Below are 24,010 nucleotides of genomic sequence, written 5' to 3'. Positions count from 1 at the left end.
GGTGTCAAGAAGGGCAGCAAAGAAGCCACTTCTCTCCAAAAAAAACACCAGGGACAGATTGATCTTCTGCAAAAAGTATGGCGAATAGACTGCTGAGGACTGGGGCAAAGTCATATTCTCCGATGAAGCCTCTTTCCAATTGTTTGGGGCATCTGGAAAAAGGCTTGTCTGGAGAAGAAAAGGTGAGCGCTACCATCAGTCCTGTGTCATGCCAACAGTAAAGCATCCTGAGACCATTCATGTGTGGGGTTGCTTCTCATCCAAGGGAGTGGGCTCACTCACAATTTTGCCCAAAAACACAGCCATGAATAAAGAATGGTACCAAAACACCCTCCAACAGCAACTTCTTCCAACAATCCAACAACAGTTTGGTGAAGAACAATGCATTTTCCAGCACAATGGAGCACCGTGCCATAAGGCAAAAGTGATAACTAAGTGGCTCGGGGACCAAAACGTTGAAAATTTGGGTCCATGGCTTGGAAACTCCCCAGATCTTACTCCCATTGAGAACTTGTGGTCAATCCTCAAGAGGCGGGTGGACAAACAAAACCCCACTAATTCTGACAAACTCCAAGAAGTGATTATGAAAGAATGGGTTGCTATTAGACGTCTTCACGGGTCCAAAAATTCGTACCCGAACCCGAAGATACCCGTAAATGTCCTGGACGGAACCGACCCGGACCCGTATTTTATTTTAAAGTGGGACCCGAACCCGTGAAGATCCGAAAAATACCTTAAATGTACTAGTTGGACCCGAACCCGGCTGGGAAGACACAGACCCGACTGTACCCGATCGGCACATATTGCACAGCAAACTGCTATTAACTATAAATAAGTTGCGAAGAAAAAAAAAACTTTTTGGTGTAAACTACTGTTAGTAGCGTTGCATACAGACCTCCTTGCCAGTACATTTACATGTTTACAATCTTCTTTTTTTTATTTCCCTCTCACACTTTTCTTATCATAATTTTGCAAGTTGCAAGTTACAAAACACGTGCAAAGTGGTGACTGACACTGGCAGGTGCGATGTTCTCCGATCGACTCGGGTATTACACACAAGTTAAACATACCCGGGACCCGAAGTAATAGATTTGGACCCGACCAGGACCCGGCTGACCATTTAAAATATAGACCCGAACCCGCACGGGTCCTCGGGTCTCGGGTCCTCTGTGAAGAGCTCTAGTTGCTATCAGTCAGCATTTGGCCCAGAAGTTGATTGAGAGCATGCCCAGTCGAATTGCAGAGGTCCTGAAAAAGAAGGGCCAACACTGCAAATACTGACTCCTTGCATAAATGTCATGTAATTGTCGATAAAAGCCTTTGAAACATATGAAGTGCTTGTAATTATATTTCAGTACGTCACAGAAACAACTGAAACAAAGATCTAAAAGCAGTTGAGCAGCAAACTTTGTGAAAACTAATATTTGTGTCATTCTAAAAACTTTTGACCACAACTGTACATTAGATCACTCATTTTATCACTTTAATGTATGATAAATAAAATTACTTTCTTTTTTTAAATCTTACCACAGATGTTTGACTATGAAATTACTTAAATGTTAAGCACATCTATTTTTGTGTTAGAAAAAAGCAATAATGAAATACTCAAGTAAAACGCATGTCCATACTGCCAAACTTTATTTTAAAAAAAGTGATTTCAAGTATCAGTGTGACTTTAAACACACAATAGTCACATAAAAAAAGCAGCAACACGGCATTCAAATCCAGTGTACACTTAATCATTGCTTTACCCTAAGTGAGAAAAGATCCAGATATTTACTAAAGTGTAATAATGCGATTCATTTTACTATAATATTGACTGTTAACGTATCACACAAGAAATTATGACTTAGAAAAACAGAAACATGCAAGAAAATGGACACATGCACATGGATGAACTTTGTATCAAAAATGGTACCAGGTTTACTGATGGTTGAGAAGTAATCACTTTTTTTCCTACGCTCTTAAAAATAAAGGTGCTTCACGATGCCATAGAAGAACCTTTTTTGTTTAAATTGTTCCATAAAGAACCTTTAACATCTGAAGAACCTTTCTGTTTCATAAAAGGTTCTTTGTGGTGGAAGGAGGCTCTTCAGATTATAAAAAAAAAAAAAAGTAGTAAGAAAGAAATGGTTCTTCAAAGAACCTTTGACTGAATGGCTCTTTGTAGAACCAAAAATGATTCTTCTATGGCATTGTTGTGAAGAACCTTTTAAAGCTTCTTTATTTTTAAGAGTGTACGTGTATGATTACCACAGTTATGTCATCTGATGTTTGTATTAATCTTTCATGATGATACAAGTTAAAAAATATATATATATTATTATTTATAGAAACTATTATATGAGATGGTTTTCAAACTATTTTAAAGGTAAATCTGTAACTAGAATACCTCTCATCTCTCATCTTTTCCTGTTCAGTTCATTTACATTCTTTTTTATAGAACATCAATTGAAACAGAAGTCTAAGACTGTGAGGGTAATAATATATATTTTACATGTCTTCTCTTGGGGTCCTGGAAATGTTCTGGGATGTAGTGGGGGATTCAGGTTCAAAAACATCATCTTCCATTCCTTCTTCAATTGGCTTCATAGTCGTGGATGTTTTTGGCAGAGGATTTTTCTCTGGAGAAAAAAAAAAGAAATGATGTTTTTGAGGCTTTCATAATTACAGTATGTAGTTACGATTATATAAAGTCATATAGAGACAAAACTTCCTATCATTCTCCTAAAAGATAACTATTGCCAAAATGCAACCTGGGCTGTTTTTTTTTTTTACTGTAAACGAGACAAACTTATATCTAAAAGCATAATTACGACAAACGAGCCGTTTTTGAGATTGACCGTGATTTCGTTTTGTGGTCAATGGCTGGGGAATGGGAGTACTAAGGGTATAACTTTGAGCGCATCAAAATATATATTTTTACAACACAAAGAAGGCTCGACACACCATGAAACTTTGCTCGAAGTATCGCCTGGGTCTCTACACATGAACTCGAGCATTGAGAACATTGTTTGTGTACACAGAGTTTATTAAAAAGAAAGTTTTTGAACAACTCACTTTCACTGTTTGAGTTTCCGCTCGCGGCCGTCTTGCCAGTCAAGAAGTGTCGATCTCTGAATGCGAGGAGAGTAAAGATGGATAGCTCCTAAAGCATATTTCCATATAAATACACGGCTAATTCATTGTTTTGTCGCAAGTGAAAAACAATATTAACCTTCTAGTTGTAAAAAGAGCCTCATATAAGCTTAATATTTCGTCCTATGGAGTCCATTCATTTGCATTCGGAGATCGACACTTCTTGACCGGCAAGACGGCCGCGAGCGGAAACTCAAACAGTGAAAGTGAGTTGTTCAAAACCTTTCTTTTTAGTAAACTCTGTGTACACAAACAATGTTCTTAATGCTCGAGTTCATGTGTAGAGACTCAGGCGATACTTCGAGCAAAGTTTCATGGTGTGTCGAGCCTTCTTAGTGTTGTAAAAATATCGATTTTGATGCGCTCAAAGTTATGCCTTTAGTACTCCCATTCACCGGCCATTGCCCACAAAATGAAATCACAGTCAAATCTCAAAAAACGGCTCGTTTGTCATAATTATGCTTTTAGATATAAGTTTGTCTCGTTTACAGTAAAAAAAAAAACATTGCATTTTGGCAATAGTTATCCTTTAACATTATTAACTGTTTCCACAGCTCAAAAATATCACAGTAATGTGAATAAAATCAAACAATACAAATTACAAGTTTGTTATATACACTCTGTGCAAGTTATAGAAAATTAGCAGTACCCAAAATGGTTGGGCTGGGAATCAGCCCAAGACTTACAGTTTTTACTGTAAGTCTTGTGCCTAAGGGATTGGTCACACTACACTTTTTGTTCCATTCATTCTCATTAATAGGCATGCTGGAAAATCAGGATCATGCTAATTTTACTGCATTACAAAATTTGAATTCTGCATTCTGGAATCATTTGAAGACGTTGAATCAGACATGTCAGTTTGAGCTTAGAACGTATAATTTCTTATTTGCGGAATTTATGTTTTTAAAAAAAGACACAACAGAGACGGGCAATTTTGTATTATGGGCATTGCATGTCCGAATTCTAGTGTGACCACAGTATGAAAGAAGTTTTTTTTTATTGTAACATTGATTAATATCTGATGTGCATTAGTGTGCATACCCCTTTAATAATCTGGATCAGAATGATCTGGATTTGGAAATCCCATGTCCAATGTTTTGCTATCCAAGATTATGTTACATCTATCTTACTTTTGTGCCGGTTTTTCAAAGCAAAATTTGATTAGATCACCTTGATCCAGATACACACTTAAGATTTCTAAATCTAAATAACCTGATCCTGGATAGCAAAACATGGGATTTCCAAATCCAGATCATTCTGATCCAGAATAAACTTTTTAAACAACTGGCCCCTGGCCCCAAGATGTTTAAATCTTGCTGTATCAATTGATACACAAAATTCCTCTATATAAAAAGGCCTCTAAATTATCAACGTAAATAAATTTGAGCTGGAAAAATCTGCTGTACACAAACTACTACATGACTTCTGTCATCTAATTGATAAAAGTTAAAACTTCTTCAGCAAGCAATTTTGTTTAAATATAATACATCAGACATTGTATTGCATTTCATGATTTGTATTGCCCCACATAATAAAATCTCTAGAGTTCTGATCTTAAAAATAAACATTTAAATATAATTGTATTAATCATTATTACATTCGAATTACTAATCTTACCATCATATTATTAGGAGATACAGTATAATTAAGTTTACATACACCTTGTAGAATCTGGTAAATGTTAATTATTTTACCAGAATGAGTAAAATCTCATTCTAAAATCTCAAACCCTCAATGATGCTTCAGAATGCATTAAGAGTCGGGGGTGAAAACTTTTTGAATTTGAAGATCAGGGTAAATTTAACTGATTTTGTCTTTTGGGAAACAAGTAGGTATCTTCTGTAGCTTCTGAAGGGCAATACTAAACTAAGAAAAATATGATATTTAGGCAAAATAAAAAAAGGCTTTTAATGCATTGTTTTTCCTTCTGGAATAACAAGTAGACAAGTAGCTCTACCCACTGAGTTATCAAATAGCAAAAGGAAAGACTGTGCAGCCCCCTCTCCCCTCCTTAAATACAAATAACCTAATCACAAAAGATAACTTTTTCCCTATGTTCTCTAAATCTTTTTTTTTTATATACACTCACAAACTTCATGACACATTCTAGTCAGTAACTTTTCAACATCTTAATCACATGAAATGTCATTTCCAAAAAAACAAAACAAAACAAAAAAAAATAGCCACAAGCTATCAACACAAGTCACAAGCTGAGGGTATTATATACTTTTACTAACCTCCAGCACCTGTGGTCACTAATTGATCTAAACCACCTAATTTAGCCAATTAGCAGATTTTACATAACCTGAAGTTCAGTCTTGAAGCTCCAGGTGGCAAGGGCTAATAGGTTCTTGGCATGGAATATGCTAGTAAAAACATTGTATACTAATGTTAAGTGCTTTTGAAACACTGCTTCATGTAGCTTCAAAACATTTATTTTTGTTGCTGTTTTGGAGTAGTGGGTCAGAGTGACACTTGAGTTCAGTAAATGAGGCATTGTTACATCATATATTAGAAGCATTCAGAAATTAAAATACTGCCTATAAATCATACCTGAATTATATCTATAACAATAAATTACACTGAATTTCCAAAAGGGGTTAAAAACTTAGGAGAGAAAAGGGGTATGCAAACCTCAACTACAGAAGATGATGTATATTCAACTGGCAAAAAAAAAAAAAAAAAAAATTAACAAAAACAACAACAACAACAGTGTTCTGGACCCTATTAATATGTGGCTATTTGCCTAATAAATAATTAAATGCATATGAAGTACTGATTTTATTAAAAAAAAGAGTGTGGAGTGATACAAAAGATGTGAAACCATATACAATGATCAGCCACAACATTAAAACAAGACAGCCCTGTTGAAAAAAACTAGCATATGCTGGTTGGGTATGCTGGTTTAAGATGGGCATGAGCTATTTGGAACAGCACATGACCAGCTAAGGACCAGTTTAAACCAGCTCAAACCAGCAGCCATGCTACAAAACATACCTAACCATCATATGCTGCTTTTTTCAACAGAGAGGTGTTGTAAATAAATTAGTATACAAGCCCCGCCCACTAATTTTGAATAGCCAATAGCGTTCCATTCATATCTGCTCGGGCCAGAGCCGTTGAGCTCGGTAAAGCCGCATTTGTGAGCTTATGACAGCCACAGACTAATAAATTACCCCACAGATTCAATATGAAACTTGCTAAAACGAAATAGTGATCATAATCATGCTGAGGCTGTGTAGTTTAATACATGCCGACCGCACATAGGAGCGCATATGATCTGCTCCGGATTAATGCGTCTCTGTGTGTAAGGGGCGGGACATTACGGACTCTATAGAGCATTTGATTGGACAGAGCGTTTGATGAGAAACTGAAGTGCGCGGTGATATCATCCAAATCCTTGATTCATATTGGCGGAAGTGACGAGACTGTAAGGTTTGAATGCCCATATCTTGTAAACGCGAATTTTGTCTTTGTTTTGCAGCACACTAGCTTATAGATAACCTTAAGGCTAATATATTCATACTAAAAGCCAAAAAACTTTAATTTTGATTTCAGGGGGACTTTAAATGGAACCAACAGTGTAGCCTACTGGCTTAGCAAAGAAAAACAGGTAGGCCAAATACCAGTGGCCGAAATTGCACCTTAGCTATTGTTTGTTTCAACTGTTTTAATTTTAATTTAAATGTCTTAACTACTTGCGAGTGCAACCTAAGGTGGCTTGCAACATAATCATTGCATGCATTGTTTTGCATAATATTGCAACCAGGCATCATGTCCCTCTTGATGACATTTTTGATGAACCTGAGCCTGATGTAGAACCAGAACAGCCACCAATGTTCTTACATAACGAAGGACACACTGGACATGCAATAGAGATGAAATTACTTTTAATTAGGCTATTGAATGACTGAGTATGTCTGTTGTGGTCATTGCCATTAATATACTGTGGAATTATAGAGCTATGAGCAACAGTGACATTTATTTGACATCTGATAGCTTTGATATTATTTAGTTGTTGTACCATATAGATGTGACAGGCTTCAAATTTGAAGGAATATATCATCAGTAACCATTAAGTTTGTGATCATTCACTTAAAAAATAAAACTTTTTTTATTTTATTTGGTTTATTTGGTTCAAAAAAATCACAACTGAATCCACCCTTCTGATGGAATCAGGATAATCCTGTTTTTTTTTTTTTTTTATCAAATAGATCCCAATCTGAGTTCAAAGTTTTGAATAACCCAAAGGGCAGGTTTGATCCAAATCAAATGCAAGATTGGATTACATGGTCTGATCTTAATTCAAAATCCCTCTTACTTTTAAAAAACCTATTTCCAAGATTTGATCCAAACCGTGATCCAAAATCCCACTGGATTACTTTTGAAAAACTGAGCCCAGCAGATGACATTGCACCCCAAAATCATCACAGACTGTGAAAACTTAACACTGGACTTCAAGCAACTTGGACTATGAGCTTCTCCACCCTACCTCCAGACTCTAGGACATTGGTTTCCAAATGAAATACAAACTTGCTCTCATCTGAAAAGAACACAAGAGTCCATTTCTTCTTTTCCTTAGCCCAGGTAAGACGCCTCTGACGTTGTCTGTGGTTCAGGAGTGGCTTAACAAGAAGAATACGGCAACTATAGCCAAATTTCTTGACACGTCTGTGTGTGGTGGCTTTTGATGCCTTGACCCCAGCCTCAGTCCATTTCTTTTTGAAGTTCACCCAAATTCTTTAATTGATTTTGACGAGCCTCTCAAGACTGGGGTTCTCTCTGTTGGTTGTGCATCTTTTTCTTCCACACTTTTTCCTTCCACTCAACTTTCTGTTAACATGCTTGGATACAGCACTCTGTGAACAGCCAGCTTCTTTGTCATTGAATGTTTGTGGCTTAAGCTGGCTGCACACTAGACGATTTTCAAGTTTTAACCGATTTTAAATCTGTGGGAGACCACAGACATGAAGAGTTTCTACAGATTTTTAGCCTTAGATACCTCTGAACACGCGCACTAGATAATTCGACCAGACCTAGAGACCACACACTTGTTGGCTGTAGGAACGATTTCACAGTGACACGAGATCTCATGGAGACTTGCGAGATCAAATGTGACTAGAGAAGAAAAACAAATGGAAGATAATGAATGTTGTCAGCTGGCTCTCCCGGTGCATGTTCTGCTTCACTGTGAAAAACAAAGTATGAAGAAGAATATGGGGAATGTATTCTGCTTTCATTGCATTTTTGTGGCTATCACGTTTCAGCTATAGAAGCACACAACATCGAGTAAGTGACGCTAGCTCGCTCTCATTGGATATCGCAGGTATCACGTCAGAAGCAGCCTGAACAAAAATCCTAAATATCAAACATGTTTTTTATTTAAGATTTGAGTTCAGGGATGCTCTGTCTTGACCGAGAGCAGATAAATAATCGTATTGACACCACACAACAGAGGATTTTTGGACAAAAAATTGCTTGCGATAAGTCTCGAATTGGGCCACACCCCCCGTTTATGGGTGCAAATGGGTCTTAAAATAGGCCTTAAAATCATCTAGTATGCAGTATGGCAAGGAGCCAGCATTACCCTCCTTGTGAAGGGTGTCAATGATTGTCTTCTGGACAACTGTCAGATCAGCAGTCTTCCCCATGATTGTGTAGCCTAGTGAACCAAACTGAGAGGCCATTTTGAAGGCTCAGGAAACATTTGCGGGTGTTTTGAGTTGATTAGCTGATTGTCATGTCACCATATTCTAATTTGTTAAGATGGTGAATTGCAGTGTTGTTTTCGTCAACGATGACGATGACGAAATCATTTTGTTGACGCCACTTTTTTCCATGACGATAACGAGACGTTGACGAAATAAAAATGGCTTGTTGATGACTAAAACATGACGAGACGTGTGTGAGTTTTCGTTGACGAGACGAGAATAGACGAAAATGTTAGTGGTTGGTCCGTCAGACGTTTAAAATGCATGACATTTCTGCTTATTGTGCATGCCAATTAAAACCGGAAAATATCTGCCGCTATGGCAAGCCGTTTTAGCATTAAAAACTCCTTGCCATACTAGTATAGCATTCCATCCTTGTTTGTCTTTTATGTTTTAAAACATTCCTTCATTATTGTAATTATTGGTGAAAATAGTTGATCCGGAAGCTCACATTGTGTTGAACTATAGATCTGCTATTTTCAGAACTTAAGTGACACTACCCAACAGCAAAATACTTACTGACCTACATTAATTTGTTAAAAGACTACTTTTTCCCCTTTTTTTGACTAAAACTAGACTAAAACATTTTTGACTTTTCGTCGACTAAAACTAGACTAAAACCTTTTTGACTTTTCGTCGACTAAAATTGGACTAAAACTATCACATATAGAAGTGACTAAAATTTGACTAAAACTAATAACCATTTTAGTCCAAAAGACTAAGACTAAGACTAAATCTAAGATGGTTGTCAAAAACAACACTGGTGAATTGGTGAAAAGTTTTCGTTAAATGTGAGCCAAATCATCACAATTAAAAGAACCAAAGACTTAAACTACTTCAGTCTGTGTATTGGATTTATTCAAAATATGAGTTTCACAATCTGAGTTGAATTACTGAAATAAATGAACTTTTCCACAACATTCTAATTTATTGAGATGCACCTGTATTCGGCAACAAGCGAAAAATAATGTCTTATAGATAGATCTGAGGGATGTGCTAGACCGACAAACCCAATCCAATGTGGCCTAACCTTGCAAATGGCAAGACTTGAAGGATCTGGCTAATGTGCCAGATCCATTAAGTTCCACAGAACAAATTTAGAGGTCTTGTTGTGTGTGATGCCTCGATGCATCTGAGCTGTTTTGGCAGCATGAGGAGGACCTACATGATATTAGGCAGGGGATTTCAATGTTTTGGCTGATCAGTGTAAATAATATATACAGTGTAGTGCGCATATTGATCTGACGAGTTTAGTTGAAAATTGTATGGCGACATATGGCATGAAAGTTATGGACAAACTCATCAAATGCAGTTTTTGGGATGTTAAAGGTTAACTTCATAACAGGTCTGGTTATCAGAAGTCACTTGTTTTGACTACTAGAAGGGAGTTAATCTACTTTTTGGTTATGTTCAAAAGTGACAAATTTTGTTGGGGTTGAGGAAGAGAAAGATAGTGAGAAAAAAAGAAACCATCTTACACCCCATCAGGCCCGATCTGAGGTCACAGCTAGAGAAGGAACAGGAGGAGAGAACATCAGGGATACACCCGATATTAATAGTTTGAAATCACACCAATGTATTGTGCAATACCAAACACTTAGTATCCTATTAGCGACTCACACTGGAACAGATGGAGTTCAGAGTGGAGATGAACAATGCAAATTAGACATGTCTTGAAATTTTAAATACAGTTAGAAAAGACAGAGATGAGTGAGATGTGTGTTCTGGAGTTTGATATCGGAGCATACATGGCCTATTGAGTAAATTATGGTTAGTGCTTGAAATACAGCTCAGCACTGACTGATTAGTGATAGATACTGTAGCTCGAGAGAAATGTGTGTAGACTTACGGAGTGATGACCCAGTTGACCCGCCTCTCAGGATCTGGTTGAGCACATCATCTGTGTCACTGGTGCTAGCCATGCTGTTCCTCATCTGCATCATAGACAGCTGAGAACATAGGCTTGGCTGACGGTCCATTTTCTTCACAGCCTATGGTTCAATCATCATAGCTTTAATTATAATCACTACCACATGATGTCCTTAGTAAAACTCATAGAGACATTACAATTACATTACATTCTGCATCCATTTGGCTAGTTGCACAAGATGGCGTCAGTGAGCTTTGGCGATGTGTGTATGTGAATAGATGTATAGAACTGAGATACGGATATTTATAAAGAATAATTGCTAAGGGAAAAAAAAGCTGTGCACGTTACGCTGAAAATAATTGCACACCTTAGACATAAACCCAATCTTGAAAGCATATTAAAATGTTCACTGTATAATGAGTGATTATTTATTACTCTGTTAAAACAATAGTTACGTGCATTACATATATTACATAATTACTGTAAAAAACTAACAAAATATAACAAAAGCAACATCTTTAGTAATACTTTATCTGAAAAAGAAGAATGTTGATCAGAGAGATTACATATCAGTTATATAAAGTTCAAAGCATGGGAATCGGCATCGGTATCAACCGATCACCATGACACGAAATCAGTACTCTGTATCGTCTGCAAAAATCCTGATTGGAGCATCCCTAGTGTATAGATGTAGACTGATGGAAAATAAAGGATTTTTTTTTTTTTTTGCAACATAACAAATCATGAAAAAAAATGACTGTAACTAACTTACAGGGGTCATCAGGTGCAAAACTAACTTTTACATGTTGTTTGCACATTAATGTGTGTTGGTAGTTTGTGTACACAACCACCCTACAATGATAAAAATCAACCAAGTGGAATTTTTGTATTCTTTAAAAGTAATATCCCCTTTTTAAAATCAGATCATTTTTAGCTTCTTGTCGTTGTGACGAAATACATTTGATTGACATTAGCGTGTTACCTTAGCCCCGCCCTCACCGAGCTGAAACCTTCCGAATACGATCCTCACTGTGTCGACTCAGGTGCAGAGGAAGACTCTAATTGCCATGTCTTAAAATGAGCTGAAATTTTGCAGAGCTGATTTTGACAATTTAAAAGGGCGTTTTTTTTACACTACTGTTGAGAATTTTTAATCAAAGTATATAAGAGACTTTTTATTAAGACCTTAAAGAATCATATGAACTTGTGGAAAATGGGCATTCGATGACCCCTTTTAAAAAAAAGGCATTGTATAAAAGGAAATATTTAGGTTTTTCTGGTTCTCTGCACAGGCTTAGCAGAACCGAAATTCTCTATATCCACACTCGCTGACTGAAAATCCAACATGGCGGCCATGTGCAACTAGCCAAGTAGATTGCTTGCTCAGCATTTAAATAGTATGTTGACACCCTCCACCTCCCCCAGCACCACTTATCTACATTCTTACAGCAGAATGTATGTATATTTATTGGCAGTGGCAGCCGTGGAATGCTTAGCAGATCTACTCTGCCAAGACCAGGTTCTTACCTTGTCACTCAGTGTTGGATCATTGAGAGAGTAAAGCTTGTTGGTGATGTCTTTGCCAATGAGATACCTGAACACCTCGTTCAGAAAAGACTCTGACTCCAGGAAGTAAGTCAGACGCTCTCTAGACCAGCACAAGAGCTTGCAGTTTTCCTCAGCAGCAATTGTCACCTGTGTATATTCATGTGCATGTGACAGATAAATGTCTACTTTTTTAGTCTACTTTCCACAAAATGTTTCAAATATAAACTTTAAACACATTACCTGAAACCTCTCACCCCTGTTCATCTGAGTCGACCTGAATTCTGGAGAGTCGATGAAGGCGTTGGTGTAAATATTATGCAGGAAATGGCCACGGTATGATACCTTCATCCTGTCAAATGCAAAACTTGGTCAGAGAATTCAAAAACAATACACATAGGAGAGCTAAAAAGCAAATGTGGATTCTGGGTGAGTTGAAGCACCTACTTTCCTTTGAGAAGAATGCTGAGACGCTCGTCAACAGAGGTCTTATCTTCTGCTGCATAGACCTGGCCCTTCTTTAGGGTCTGGATGGTACAGAACTGGCCGGTGAGCCTCTGAAACAGAGCTTCACGTACATGCAGGGGCTCGAACATGCGCTTGTATAGTGATTTCAACTCCCTGTCGATCTTGATCTGGAAATTGAACAACATAAACAGGTACAGTTGAGGACAAAAGTTTACATACACCTTGCAGAATATGCAAAATGTTAATTATTTTACCAGAATAAGAGGGATCATACAAAATGCATGTTAAAAAGATATTTCACATAAAACACCACATATAGTCCACAAGAGAAAATAATAGTTTGAATTTATAAAAATTACCTTGTTCAAAAGTTTACATGCACTTGATTCTTAATACTGCGTTGTGACCTGAATAATCCACAGCTGTGTTTTTGTTTGTTTTTTGTGTAGTGATAGTTATTCTGAATCTGAACAGTTAAACTGTCCACTGTTCTTTAGAAAAATTCTTCAGGTCCCACAAATTCTTTGGTTTTTCAGCATTTTTGTGTATTTGAACCCCTTTCAACAATGATTGTATAATTTTGAGATTCATCTTTTCACACTGAGGACACCTGAGGGACTCATATGCAATGTAAACTTTTGACATCAACAGTATATTGATTTAAATGCAATGAGAAAGTCAAAATTCATTCACAGGCAGCATGACCATCATTACTAGCCACTGAACAGAAATTACATTTCCCACTCATAAGGACATCAGAGAAGAGACAACATCCTCTTTTCTCAATACAAATCATGGTATTTGACCTGTTTATCTGAAATCTATATATAGCTTGCTCACTGGTGACTGTACTCACCGGTCTGCGTTTATAAAGCAGGAAGAAGAAATGCATGAAGTTCACCAGAAGGAAAACCACATTCCACACCATCACATCCAATGTGCATCTATATAATGTAGCCCATGCTATGAACAGAGAGCACCCTGAAAGCCAACAAAGATAAGCATTTAAAATCCAACAAAGCTGTGCACTGTTATGAATCAATACAACATCAATATATTAATGTGACAGGGTTGAAGTCTGTAACACATTTGAAGGGATACATTGCCTTCAATTACAATTTTTGCTTTTGTATTTCTCTTATATTGTCCCCTTATTTCTGGGTCAACATATATGCCTGCCCAACATTGTCTTTCTGCTGCAAATGTGGGTGCAATATCTGATTTAGGAAATATTACATCAAAAAAATTTATAACAAAAATATGAGTTGTCACGATTTATTAGTATATATTTGTATATAAGTATATATTTGATGAAACTATCTTTTTCCCCAATAAAATTATTAATAAGTGAAGTAAATAACTCAACTCTGTCACATTTACAACACTGTAACAATGGGAAATACATATATTTATGATGGGGGTGAGGTTTTTCACTCAAAATGGCCACTGCTCCTCATGTAGTTAGGAGAGTAGACCATATATGGCAGCAGTTAAACAAGTGCATTGTACATACTTATAGATTAAAATAAAATGTTGAAAAATAATAATTTTCCCCTGGTCGTGGTTGAGTTGTTCAGCCAGACAGTACCCTCCCTGACTATAATATGCTTCAAAAATATGAACAAAAAATATGATACTACTAAGAGACCTGAATTATGTAATTTCTGGTAAATAATGTCACATATGAGCAGAGTCTAAATTATTATGGGTGAAGAATGGTTAGTGTGACAGGGTTGAGTTCAGACTGAGGGACATAATGTTAAAGTATGTTTTTTATAAAATATCTTGCAGTTTTTTTTAGATAATATTCTTCACAAGAAAGGAACACAAATAAATGCATTATTGGCAAATCACATACACTATGCACATTTTTTGTTAATAATTTTCTAAGTACAAACTCAGTGAAGTGCCACAGGGACATGACAAAATGCTTGTTTTAAGATAGACATAAGACATTATTATTTTATGATAAAAAATATTAAAGGAGTAGTTCACTTTCAGAACAAAAATTTACAGATAATGTACTCACCCCCTTGTCATCCAAGATGTTCATGTCTTTCTTTCTTCAGTCGCAAAGAAATTATGTTTTTTTGAGGAAAATATTTCAGGATTTCTCTCCATATAATGGACTTCTATGGTGCCCTCAAGTTTGAACTTTCAAAATGCAGCTTCAAAGGGCTCTAAATGATCACACCCGAGGAAAAAAAGGGCTTATCTAGCAAACAATTGGTTATTTTCTAAAAAAAAATATATATATATCAGTGGCGGCTATTGGTCTGTCAAATAGGGGAAGCTCATTTTTGGCCTACATCATAAAATTGTCTATTTATTTAAAAGTAAAATCAGGTCGACAATATTAGCAGTGTCTGCCATCGTGTGCAGTTTCACCCAGACGCTAGCCTAGCCTACTATATGAATGAATGAATGAACGATCTAAAAAAAAATATTAAACTCTGTAAAAGTGAAACAAGGAATGTGGTGTATAATTGTGTGAAATGTATGATGAAAATCAAGCAATTTCGCCAAGCAAATATAAAGAAATAGGTTGCAGCAATTTTTATTTCGACTGAACTTGAGAAATCCACGATGGGACTGAGCACGAATAGCTTCAGTGATTCCTTATAGTACCAAATCGCTGTCAGTCAAAAGGAGATGCAATCTTTCGACAGACTCTCCAATCATCACGCAGAAGCTCGGAGTCCAGGCCAGCCCACTCCTCATTCACCCCCAGAGACGCTGAGCGTCCGTGGCCGGGATATAATCGCAGCGTTTATCCAATGACCGTACAGTTTCAAAGCACTGAAGAAAAACGTTCAAAGCAGCCGCATTGAAATCAATGGACGCTGGGCTTCAACGGGGAAATGCACAGTGACGCTACGGGAATGTATGAGAAGAAAATCAAGTCAGCCGACCTGCTATATCTAACTGATTCTGAACGAACTCGTCTTTGAGATTAACGTTTTCTAACGCATTTTTAGTCAATAAAATGTTAATACAATAGTACGTAATTTGACCATTAATTTTGTGACATTATAGGGGAAGCTGAGCTTCCCTTGCAGTCTTAAAGAAATCGCCACTGATATATATATATATATATATATATATATATATATATATATATATATATATATATATACACACACACACATACATACACGATTTATACACTTTTTAACCTCAAATGCTAGTCTTGTCCAGCTCTGTGTGTACTCTGTGTATTCCAGTTCATGACAGTTAGAGTATATTGAAAAACTCCCATCTAATTTTCTCCTCCAACACTCCTAAAAATAAAGATGATTCACAATGACATGGAAGAACCTTTTTTGTCTAAATGGTTCCATAAAGAACCTTTAACATCTAAAGAACCTTTCTGTTTCACAAAAGGTTCTTTGTGGTGAAAGAAGGTTCTTCAGATTATAAAAAGGTAGGAAAGAGATGGTTCTTTAAAGAACCTTTGACTAAAATGTTCTTTGTGGAACCAAACATGGTTCGTCCATGGCATCACTTGAAGAACCCTTTAAAGCACCTTATTTTTAAGAGTGAACTTTAAAATTGTCCTACATAGCTGTTTTACTTTTTTTTATAAAGGGTGTTTGATCTTTGCATGTTCATTTTGTAAACACTGGGTCGGTACTTCTGATGTTGGAGGAGAAAATGTGATGGAGGTTTTTCAACATACCCTAACTCCATAGAAGTCCATTATATGGAGAGAAATCCTGAAATGTTTTCCTCAAAAAACATCATTTCTTTATGAGTGAAGAGAAAAAAACAAACATCTTGGATAACAAGGGGGTGAGTACATTATCTGTAAATTTTTCTTCTGAAAGTGAACTACTCCTTTAAAGGAACACTCCACTTTTTTTTTTTTTTTTTGGAAATAGGCTCATTCTCCAACTCCCCTCGAGTTAATAAGTTGAGTTTTACCGTTTTGAAATCCATTCAGCCCTTCTCCTGTTCTGGCGATATCACTTTTAGCATAGCTTAGCATAGATCATTGAATCCTATTAGACCAATACTGCCCTCCAAAGGCAAAGCGCAGTAACTACACATTTGGTCAAAATTGTCAAGGTGGTTTGCTGCCGTAATATGGATGCAGCAGGCGCAGTAATATCACACAGCGCCTGAAATTAGTTCCCAGCAAGTTAAGGTTCAATGTGACCGGTGTGATATTACTGCGCCTGCTTCGGCCATGTTACCGCAGCAAACTTCCTTGACTATTACGCCGGAATGGAAGTGTAGTTCCTAATCTTATCAGCCTAGAAAATCACAGCTTTACATTTTCCGCCGGTTTGAGTACACAATAAAACTACAGAAGAGTCGAGTTTTAAATAGGACAAATATTGAAACTCGTTGGTCATTTTTGAACATGATGCTATTGGTCTAATTGGATTCAATGATCTATGCTAAGCTATGCTAAAAGTGATATCGCCAGAACAGGAGAACGGCTGAATGCATTTCAAAACGGTAAAACTCAACTCATTAACTCGGGGGGAGTTGGAGAATGAGCCTATTTCCAAAAAAAGCGGAGTGTTCCTTTAAAATGCAATAACTCTTTTTATTTATTATAATGGTCATAAGTATTGTGAAAAGTTTCAAACATTTAATTTTGGTAAACCACCACTTTAGAAACATTAACCACTGAAGTAGCTATTACCGAATCCCAGCAATGACCCAACTAGCATTTATTTTCAGCTAAACAAATGTATTCGCATTGCAAAACCACCATAAGAGGGCACTCTGTACCTGTCATCAGCAGCAGTCGGAGGACGATCATATGAAGCGCTATTGTGGTGGGGATGAGGAAACCTAGACCAAGGCTCAGGTTGGCCAGGTGGAACAGCAGGTGATGAGACTGTTCCCAGTCCTGACATAATGTAACGTTTAAATCACCAGGGACTGATGGAAGGACACTGGAGGGCAGTGGAGATGTTGTGTAGTTTGAGTCTGACATTTTAAGTTTTCAAGCTGATGGAAAGATGGCCAGAAAGTAAACTGTTAGAACCTCAACCGCCACATAAATAAACAAAGCCAAACAGACGCCAAAATTATTTAGAAGAGGTTTTGCGTTGAATAAGCAGGCTTCGTGCTATGTTTTGTCATGTTTCGTTTTTAATAAATTTGAATTGCAATCAATCATTTCTCTTTCGTAATTAGCCTACTGAATACAAACGTTATAAATGTCAGTCAGCGCAATGAATAGAGACGTGAACATAGCCTATAGGCTGCTGTCAGAAATCAGAAACCGAAAATGCGTAGATTTGCAATCCTAGAAGTGCAGTCACTGACCTCCAATAAACTTTCTATAGAACCACATTATGGTTTATCTAGTGGGATCCGTGTTAGTCTTACATAGCTTTATTTAAACAGGTTATTTTGAAACTGCTTATTATGGCCTATTAATTAAAACATTGTCTACTCACCGATGTTGTCGATTCAAACTCTAATGTGCGCGGTCTGGAGGAATGTTAAGGCAGAAGATAACACCGCTATAGCTGAGCTGAGAGCTGCAGTGTGTGAGGAGTGCATTCCAGCCAGATGACAGGCATTGACTTAAAAAGGGCACAAACCAAGCGGCCACTCCTCTGCGTTCTTACGCGACTCCACCACTAGAGGTAGACATTCGTGACCAGAAGGCGTCTGTTAATTGTCTGTTTTGTTGTCAACACACTTAAAAATAAACCCAGTCAGCAAATTTCCTCTGGGCCGGATCTGGCCCATACCAACAGCTAAAGTGTGGCCCAGATAAGTTTAGGTTCCCCGGCCCAAAACTGGTCCACATCTTTTTAACCAGAACCGAAACAAAACAGTGCCATAACCCAACCTAAAATGAGCCAAATCATGAAAACAGATGTGGCTGATATATGGATCTTATGTGGTATTCTTATATGGCTGAGTTCTGTAAAGGGCAATGGCCCCTATGTGGACCACATGTGGCTGATAGATCAAAAGCCATAATTTAACCATATTTATGCCACATCTATTATTTATTTAAAATACCAATTACACAGTAAATTTTAAACACGTATTAAACACAAAATTGATTCACAGACATTTTTAATATAATACAATTTTAATAACAGAAGTACAATACAGAACATAAAATGTGGTGTAAATGTCAAATGAGTAAATAAATGTACAAAAATGGATACTTTTAGTAAGTCTCACCAGCCTTTCTTTCACAATCTGTCAGAAAAAAAGGAGAGAAAAAAGATTATTAGCATATCATAATTAGTATTAGATATTATTTGAATATTAAAACAAGCCATGACATGAGAGCTCGCTGGTGGTAAAGGTAATCCTGTTTTATTAGCATTTTTCGACGGTATTCAAACTAATTGAGATTACGTGAGACGAAAGATTTGTTAGTTTTTAAATCACGTTATAACTAGTAGAAAGGAGAAAGGATGATCGCATTCATGCGCTCTCCGCTTGTAACATTACTTACAGCGGTCTGTCACGTAACATCAAAGAGCGTCAAAAAGGCATTTATCGTTTAAATTTTCTGATATAATAGACATAATTTTAAAGTTTGGACTTATCGAAAATAACAAAACCCAAATCTTATCATGATTTCTGGACAGCAGGTATGTATAGTGACGTTTTATTCACGCATATGAATTCAGCACATGATCGTGGTCAAAACGAAACTGTGTTTGTTCGGTACAAATACCTAAGCACACATTTTTTTTCTGTACGAATAAGCGTACCATTACTTCCCTAGAAAACATTTAAAACACCAAAACTGCACTTACCTGAATAAGAGTGTGTCTGGGCAAAGGCTGTTGTAGACTCATGAGCAGAGCGGGAAATAACGGACATGTATTTTCAAATTTTCAGTAATCCACCAATAGGAATACAGGAAGAATGAATGAATGGGCTGACATTTGGACTACCACAAACCAGCCACACATGACTTTAGCAGGTTATGTGTGTTTTTCCAAGTAAAAGCCAAATGTTAACCATAAGTTAACATATTTCAGGATGTGCCATAGCCTAGCCAAATATGGCTCTTGTCTGTGTACTGTCATATGGGCCATATACCTTAATACAAAAAGTCACCCAAATGAAAATTCCCTCCAATTCTAAAGCCATGGCAAAACATATATGGTACAAGTTTGGCCCATATGTGCTCAGCCATGCCATACCTAGGCCAAACGTGACAGCTTTCAGCCACATTTGGCCCAAACGTTCTTGCTATCTGGGAAGGTGCTTTTAAAAGGTTCTTCACAGCGATGCTATAGAAGAACCGTTTTTGATTCCACAAAGAACTATTCAGTCAAAAGTTCTTTAAAGAACTAACTCTTTCTTACCTTTTTATAATCTGAAGAACCTTCTTTCGCCAAAAAGAACCTTTTATGAAACTGAAAGGTTCTTCAGATGTTAAAGGTTCTTTATGGAACCATTGAGACAAAAACGGTTATTCTATGGCATCGTGAAGCACCTTTATTTTTAGGAGTGACTGGTCTGACATTGAGGTAGGCCTATACTAAAACATGCTCCACCACACACCCTTATTTGTAATAAAATTAAATTAAGAAAGAGCACCCTCAGATCATTTTTCATCAGGCAAATATGATATCTATTTAAATGCCGACATTTAAAGTTACTGGTGAAGCTCTTAGATGAGAAGTCTGTAGGGATTTACAGTTGAAGTCAAATATTTACATACACCTTGCAGAATCTGCAAAATGTTAATTATTTTACCAAAATAAAAGGGATCATACAAAATGCATGTTATTATTATTTTTTTTTTATTTAGTACTGGCTTGAATAATATATTTCACAAAAAAGGTGTTTGCATATTGTCCAAAATGTAAATAGTTGAATTTATAAAGTTTGACACGATTCTTAATACTCCCGTTACCTGAATGACCCACATCTGTTTTCTTTTCTTAGTTGTTCATGAGTTGTTCCCTTGTTTGTACTAAACAGTTAAACTGCTGCTGTTCTTTAGAAAAAATTCTTCAGGTCCCACAAATTCTTTGTTTTTCAGCATTTTTGTGTATTTAAACCCTTTCCAACATTGACTGTATGATTTTGAGATCAATCTTTTCACACTTTTTCAACTGAGGGACTCATATGCAACTATCACAGAAGGTTCAAACGCTCACTGATGCTTCAGAAGAAAAAAACAATGCATTAAGAGCCGGGGTGAAAACTTTTGAACAGAATGAATATGTGTAAATTTTTCTTGTTTAGCCAAAATAATACATATTTTTTTCATTTAGTACTGCCCTTCAGAAGCTACAGAAGATATTTACATTTTTCCCAGAAGACAAAATGTCCTGTGGATTATTCGGGTAACAACACAGTAATAAGAATTAAGTGTGTGTAAACTATTATTTTCTCTTGTGGACTATATGTGTATGTCTTTAATGTGAAATATCTTATTCAGGCCAGTGCTAAATAAAAAATAACATGCATTATGTACGATCCCTCCTCCTCCCTCCTATTCTGTTAAAGTAATTAACAGTTTGCAGATTTTGCAAGGTGTATGTAAACTTTTGACTTCAACAGTATCATGCACTGGTTTAAGTTTTGACTGTGCGAGATTTCAAACAACCATGTATCACATTGATAAGTTAACCAAAGTGAGAAATGAACATGGTTGAAAATCACACGTTTCTGTTTACCTGTTTAAAACACAAATAAGCATAGGACAATACAAATTATGTCAAAAAACATCTCAACAAAAGTGGAGTGAAAATGTAACTTAAGCTGTCAGAAAAACTGGTCTTATCCTGCATGTAATGCTAAATAGTTAATCACTCATTCATTTATACGTTTTCACAAATATGCCTAGATATAGTGTTACAACAGTTTATTAAGTATCATACTGAAAACCACTCCATCTTCTGAACATTTAAGGGATTCTTTTCATGAAAAATGAACAAAAACCACTGACTTCGGGTCAATACAATGAAATGAGACAGACAAAGGCAAAATGAAGCGTGTGAAATATAAAAGATAAAAACAATGCATGACAAAAAGTACCATTAATCACCATCATTTAAGACTACAGAATTTTGGTGCGTGCGTTTCTCAAGAGTCTTGTTCAGCCGGTTTGGTTTCACTCTGTCCCAGCACTGGCCGGGATTCACTTGTGTTTTCTATTTCTGGCTCTGGTCCGTGACAGAAGCTTGGTAACCGGAGATCATAGCGGAACCCGCGGATGTCGAAAGCCTTGTCGTTCAGAGAGAAGAGTTTCTCCGCGATGTCATTACGCACCAGCAGCGCGAAGATCTTTGCAATGTAGCGGTGCTGCGCGAACAGCAGATAGAGTTTCTTTCGTCTCCACGACACGTATCTGCACCGGTTATCTGCACGTAACGTTACCTGGAAAATACAAGAAGTTGTCCCATTACAAAGTTTACAGTAGGAACACAAACACTCACTTTATTCAAAAGATAGTCACCTGAAAAAACCCTTCTTCTGAAGGTCTGAGGGAATCCCACTCTGGAGAGTCCAGGAACTGAAATGGATAGATGTAGTGCAAAAACTCTCCGTTCACCGTCACTCGTATCCTATTTTTAGACAAAGCGAATGCTTGTTGTCTTAAAGCACATACTGTACATAGACATATTATTTCAAGTTATTAAAAGTCCATTTACTCACCTGCCTGAGATAAGCACTGAGAGTTTGTCGATGGAGGTTTTACCCTCCACAGCGAAGCAGTGGTCTTTATCTATAGTATAGATATCGCCCTCACAGCACTCCACTATTTTCCCAAAATGTATTAACGATACTCCCAGCTTTTTGAACATATAGTCGTAAAGATCCTGGAACTCCTTATCAAAAGTGACGCTGCGCAATTGGTAGGACACATAAACAACTTGTGCCAAACAGATGGCGAAAAGCGCGAAAGTCCATGAAAATGTGTCAGTCGTGCAGGGATCGGACCATGCCCAGATCAAATAACAGAAAAACCCGAGCGTTAAAAAACTGAACATGTAGAGTAATCCATAAAAGCCACTGCCTCCCATAAATCCTAAAACCAGCAGTATATGTGCGAGATGAAACACGGATCCTTCAGGATTTTCTTTCCATTCTGAGCACACTGGGTATTCCAGAGTCTCTGCTGTCAGGTTATTCTCTGCCAAATGATCCATAATAGAAAATAAATAATTGTTCAAACGAGAATCGTATAGGCTATATCAACCGTGTATTCCTCTGAAGAGATATGCTCTGTGGTTGTCTTCAAGGTCCTGTGAACCGACAGCTCTTTATTGCGCACAGAGAAACCTAATCCTTCAGCCTCCCCAGAGGAAATTTGTATTACTCAAAGGCTGCTGCTTTGGAGACGTAATGCAGTTGTCATTTTTTTAATTTAAGGATGTGACTTTGTCTGGGAGGTTGCTACTAAAATCCTGTCTTGAGATTTCATTTGTGACCTTGTTAAGTCACTAATTTCTCACTTATTTAACACTCCACACTTTTGCCATAGTGGTTCTTCTTATAGAAAAATATTTTTATTTATGTTTTATTTCTTTTTGCATTGATACTGGAGATCTGGGGTGCAGCATTAGTACTTTAATAATTTGAGTTTGAAATTGATAGTATGAAAAAATAAATAAGTGACCAAAATACACCCTTAGATTGTGGTGCCCAAAAATGAACTGATTGAATGATTGATTGATTGATGTTTTGATTCTGAGAGATTAGGTTGTTAAGCTCCATCAATATACACAGAGTGTCAATATGGATGTGACTGAGAACATGGAGATTACTTTTGTTTTTAATCTCTGCTATGAACTTCTAGTGGACTTTAAGTAGTCCGGGGAAAATTATAGCACTGGTGAAGTCTAGCTTGAGCTCTTCCTTTACAGACAGCAAGTCAAATGTTTTTATCCTAACCAATCTCATGCTTTTAAGGAGTAGATGGACATGTGAACTTGAAAATGCTCAGTTCTGAACAGTATTAATCATTATTCTGGTTGATGTTACTAATTTATGGTCATATTACGGCAGCAAACTTCCTTGACTGTTAGGCCGGGAATGGGAGTGTAGCTCCTAATCTTATCAGCCTAGAAAATCACAGCTTTACATTTTCCGCCGGTATACACAATATTACTACAGAAGAGTTAAGTTTTAAATAGGACAAATACCGAAACTCGTTGGTTATTTTTGAATGTGATGCTATATTGGTCTAATAGGATTCAATGATCTATGTTAAGCTATGCTAAAAGTGATATCGCCAGAACAGGAGAACGTCTGAATGGATTTCAATACGGTAAAACTCAACTTATTAACTCGAGGGGAGTTGGAGAATGAGCCTATT

At 36.9% G+C, this 24,010-nt stretch overlaps 1 protein-coding gene across 2 annotated transcripts; it reads right to left on the bottom strand.

Annotated features, from left to right (window-relative positions):
* Positions 1–1,621: 1,621 nt before the first annotated feature.
* On the bottom strand, positions 1,622–22,932 carry LOC141342236 (popeye domain-containing protein 1). 2 transcript variants are annotated; one of them, XM_073846643.1, is made up of 11 exons: positions 22,348–22,932; positions 22,148–22,256; positions 21,899–22,068; positions 19,282–19,292; positions 17,476–17,676; positions 13,589–13,713; positions 12,712–12,899; positions 12,508–12,616; positions 12,247–12,414; positions 10,699–10,840; positions 1,622–2,624 (listed from the first exon to the last, which is right to left on the bottom strand). In XM_073846643.1, exons 1-11 carry the CDS (start codon positions 22,839–22,841, stop codon positions 2,494–2,496), a joined length of 1,848 nt encoding a protein of 615 aa, XP_073702744.1. In that variant the 5' UTR covers positions 22,842–22,932; the 3' UTR covers positions 1,622–2,493. The 2 variants fall into 2 exon arrangements, with proteins under 2 accessions (XP_073702744.1, XP_073702743.1); XM_073846642.1 differs by lacking the exons at positions 19,282–19,292; positions 21,899–22,068; positions 22,148–22,256; positions 22,348–22,932 and adding an exon at positions 18,153–18,276 and having other exon boundaries at positions 17,476–17,697.
* Positions 22,933–24,010: the final 1,078 nt, after the last annotated feature.

Source organism: Garra rufa, chromosome 9, assembly GCF_049309525.1.
Source record: "Garra rufa chromosome 9, GarRuf1.0, whole genome shotgun sequence".
Lineage (NCBI taxonomy): Eukaryota > Metazoa > Chordata > Actinopteri > Cypriniformes > Cyprinidae > Garra > Garra rufa.
This window is presented reverse-complemented; position numbering and strand designations above follow the sequence as displayed.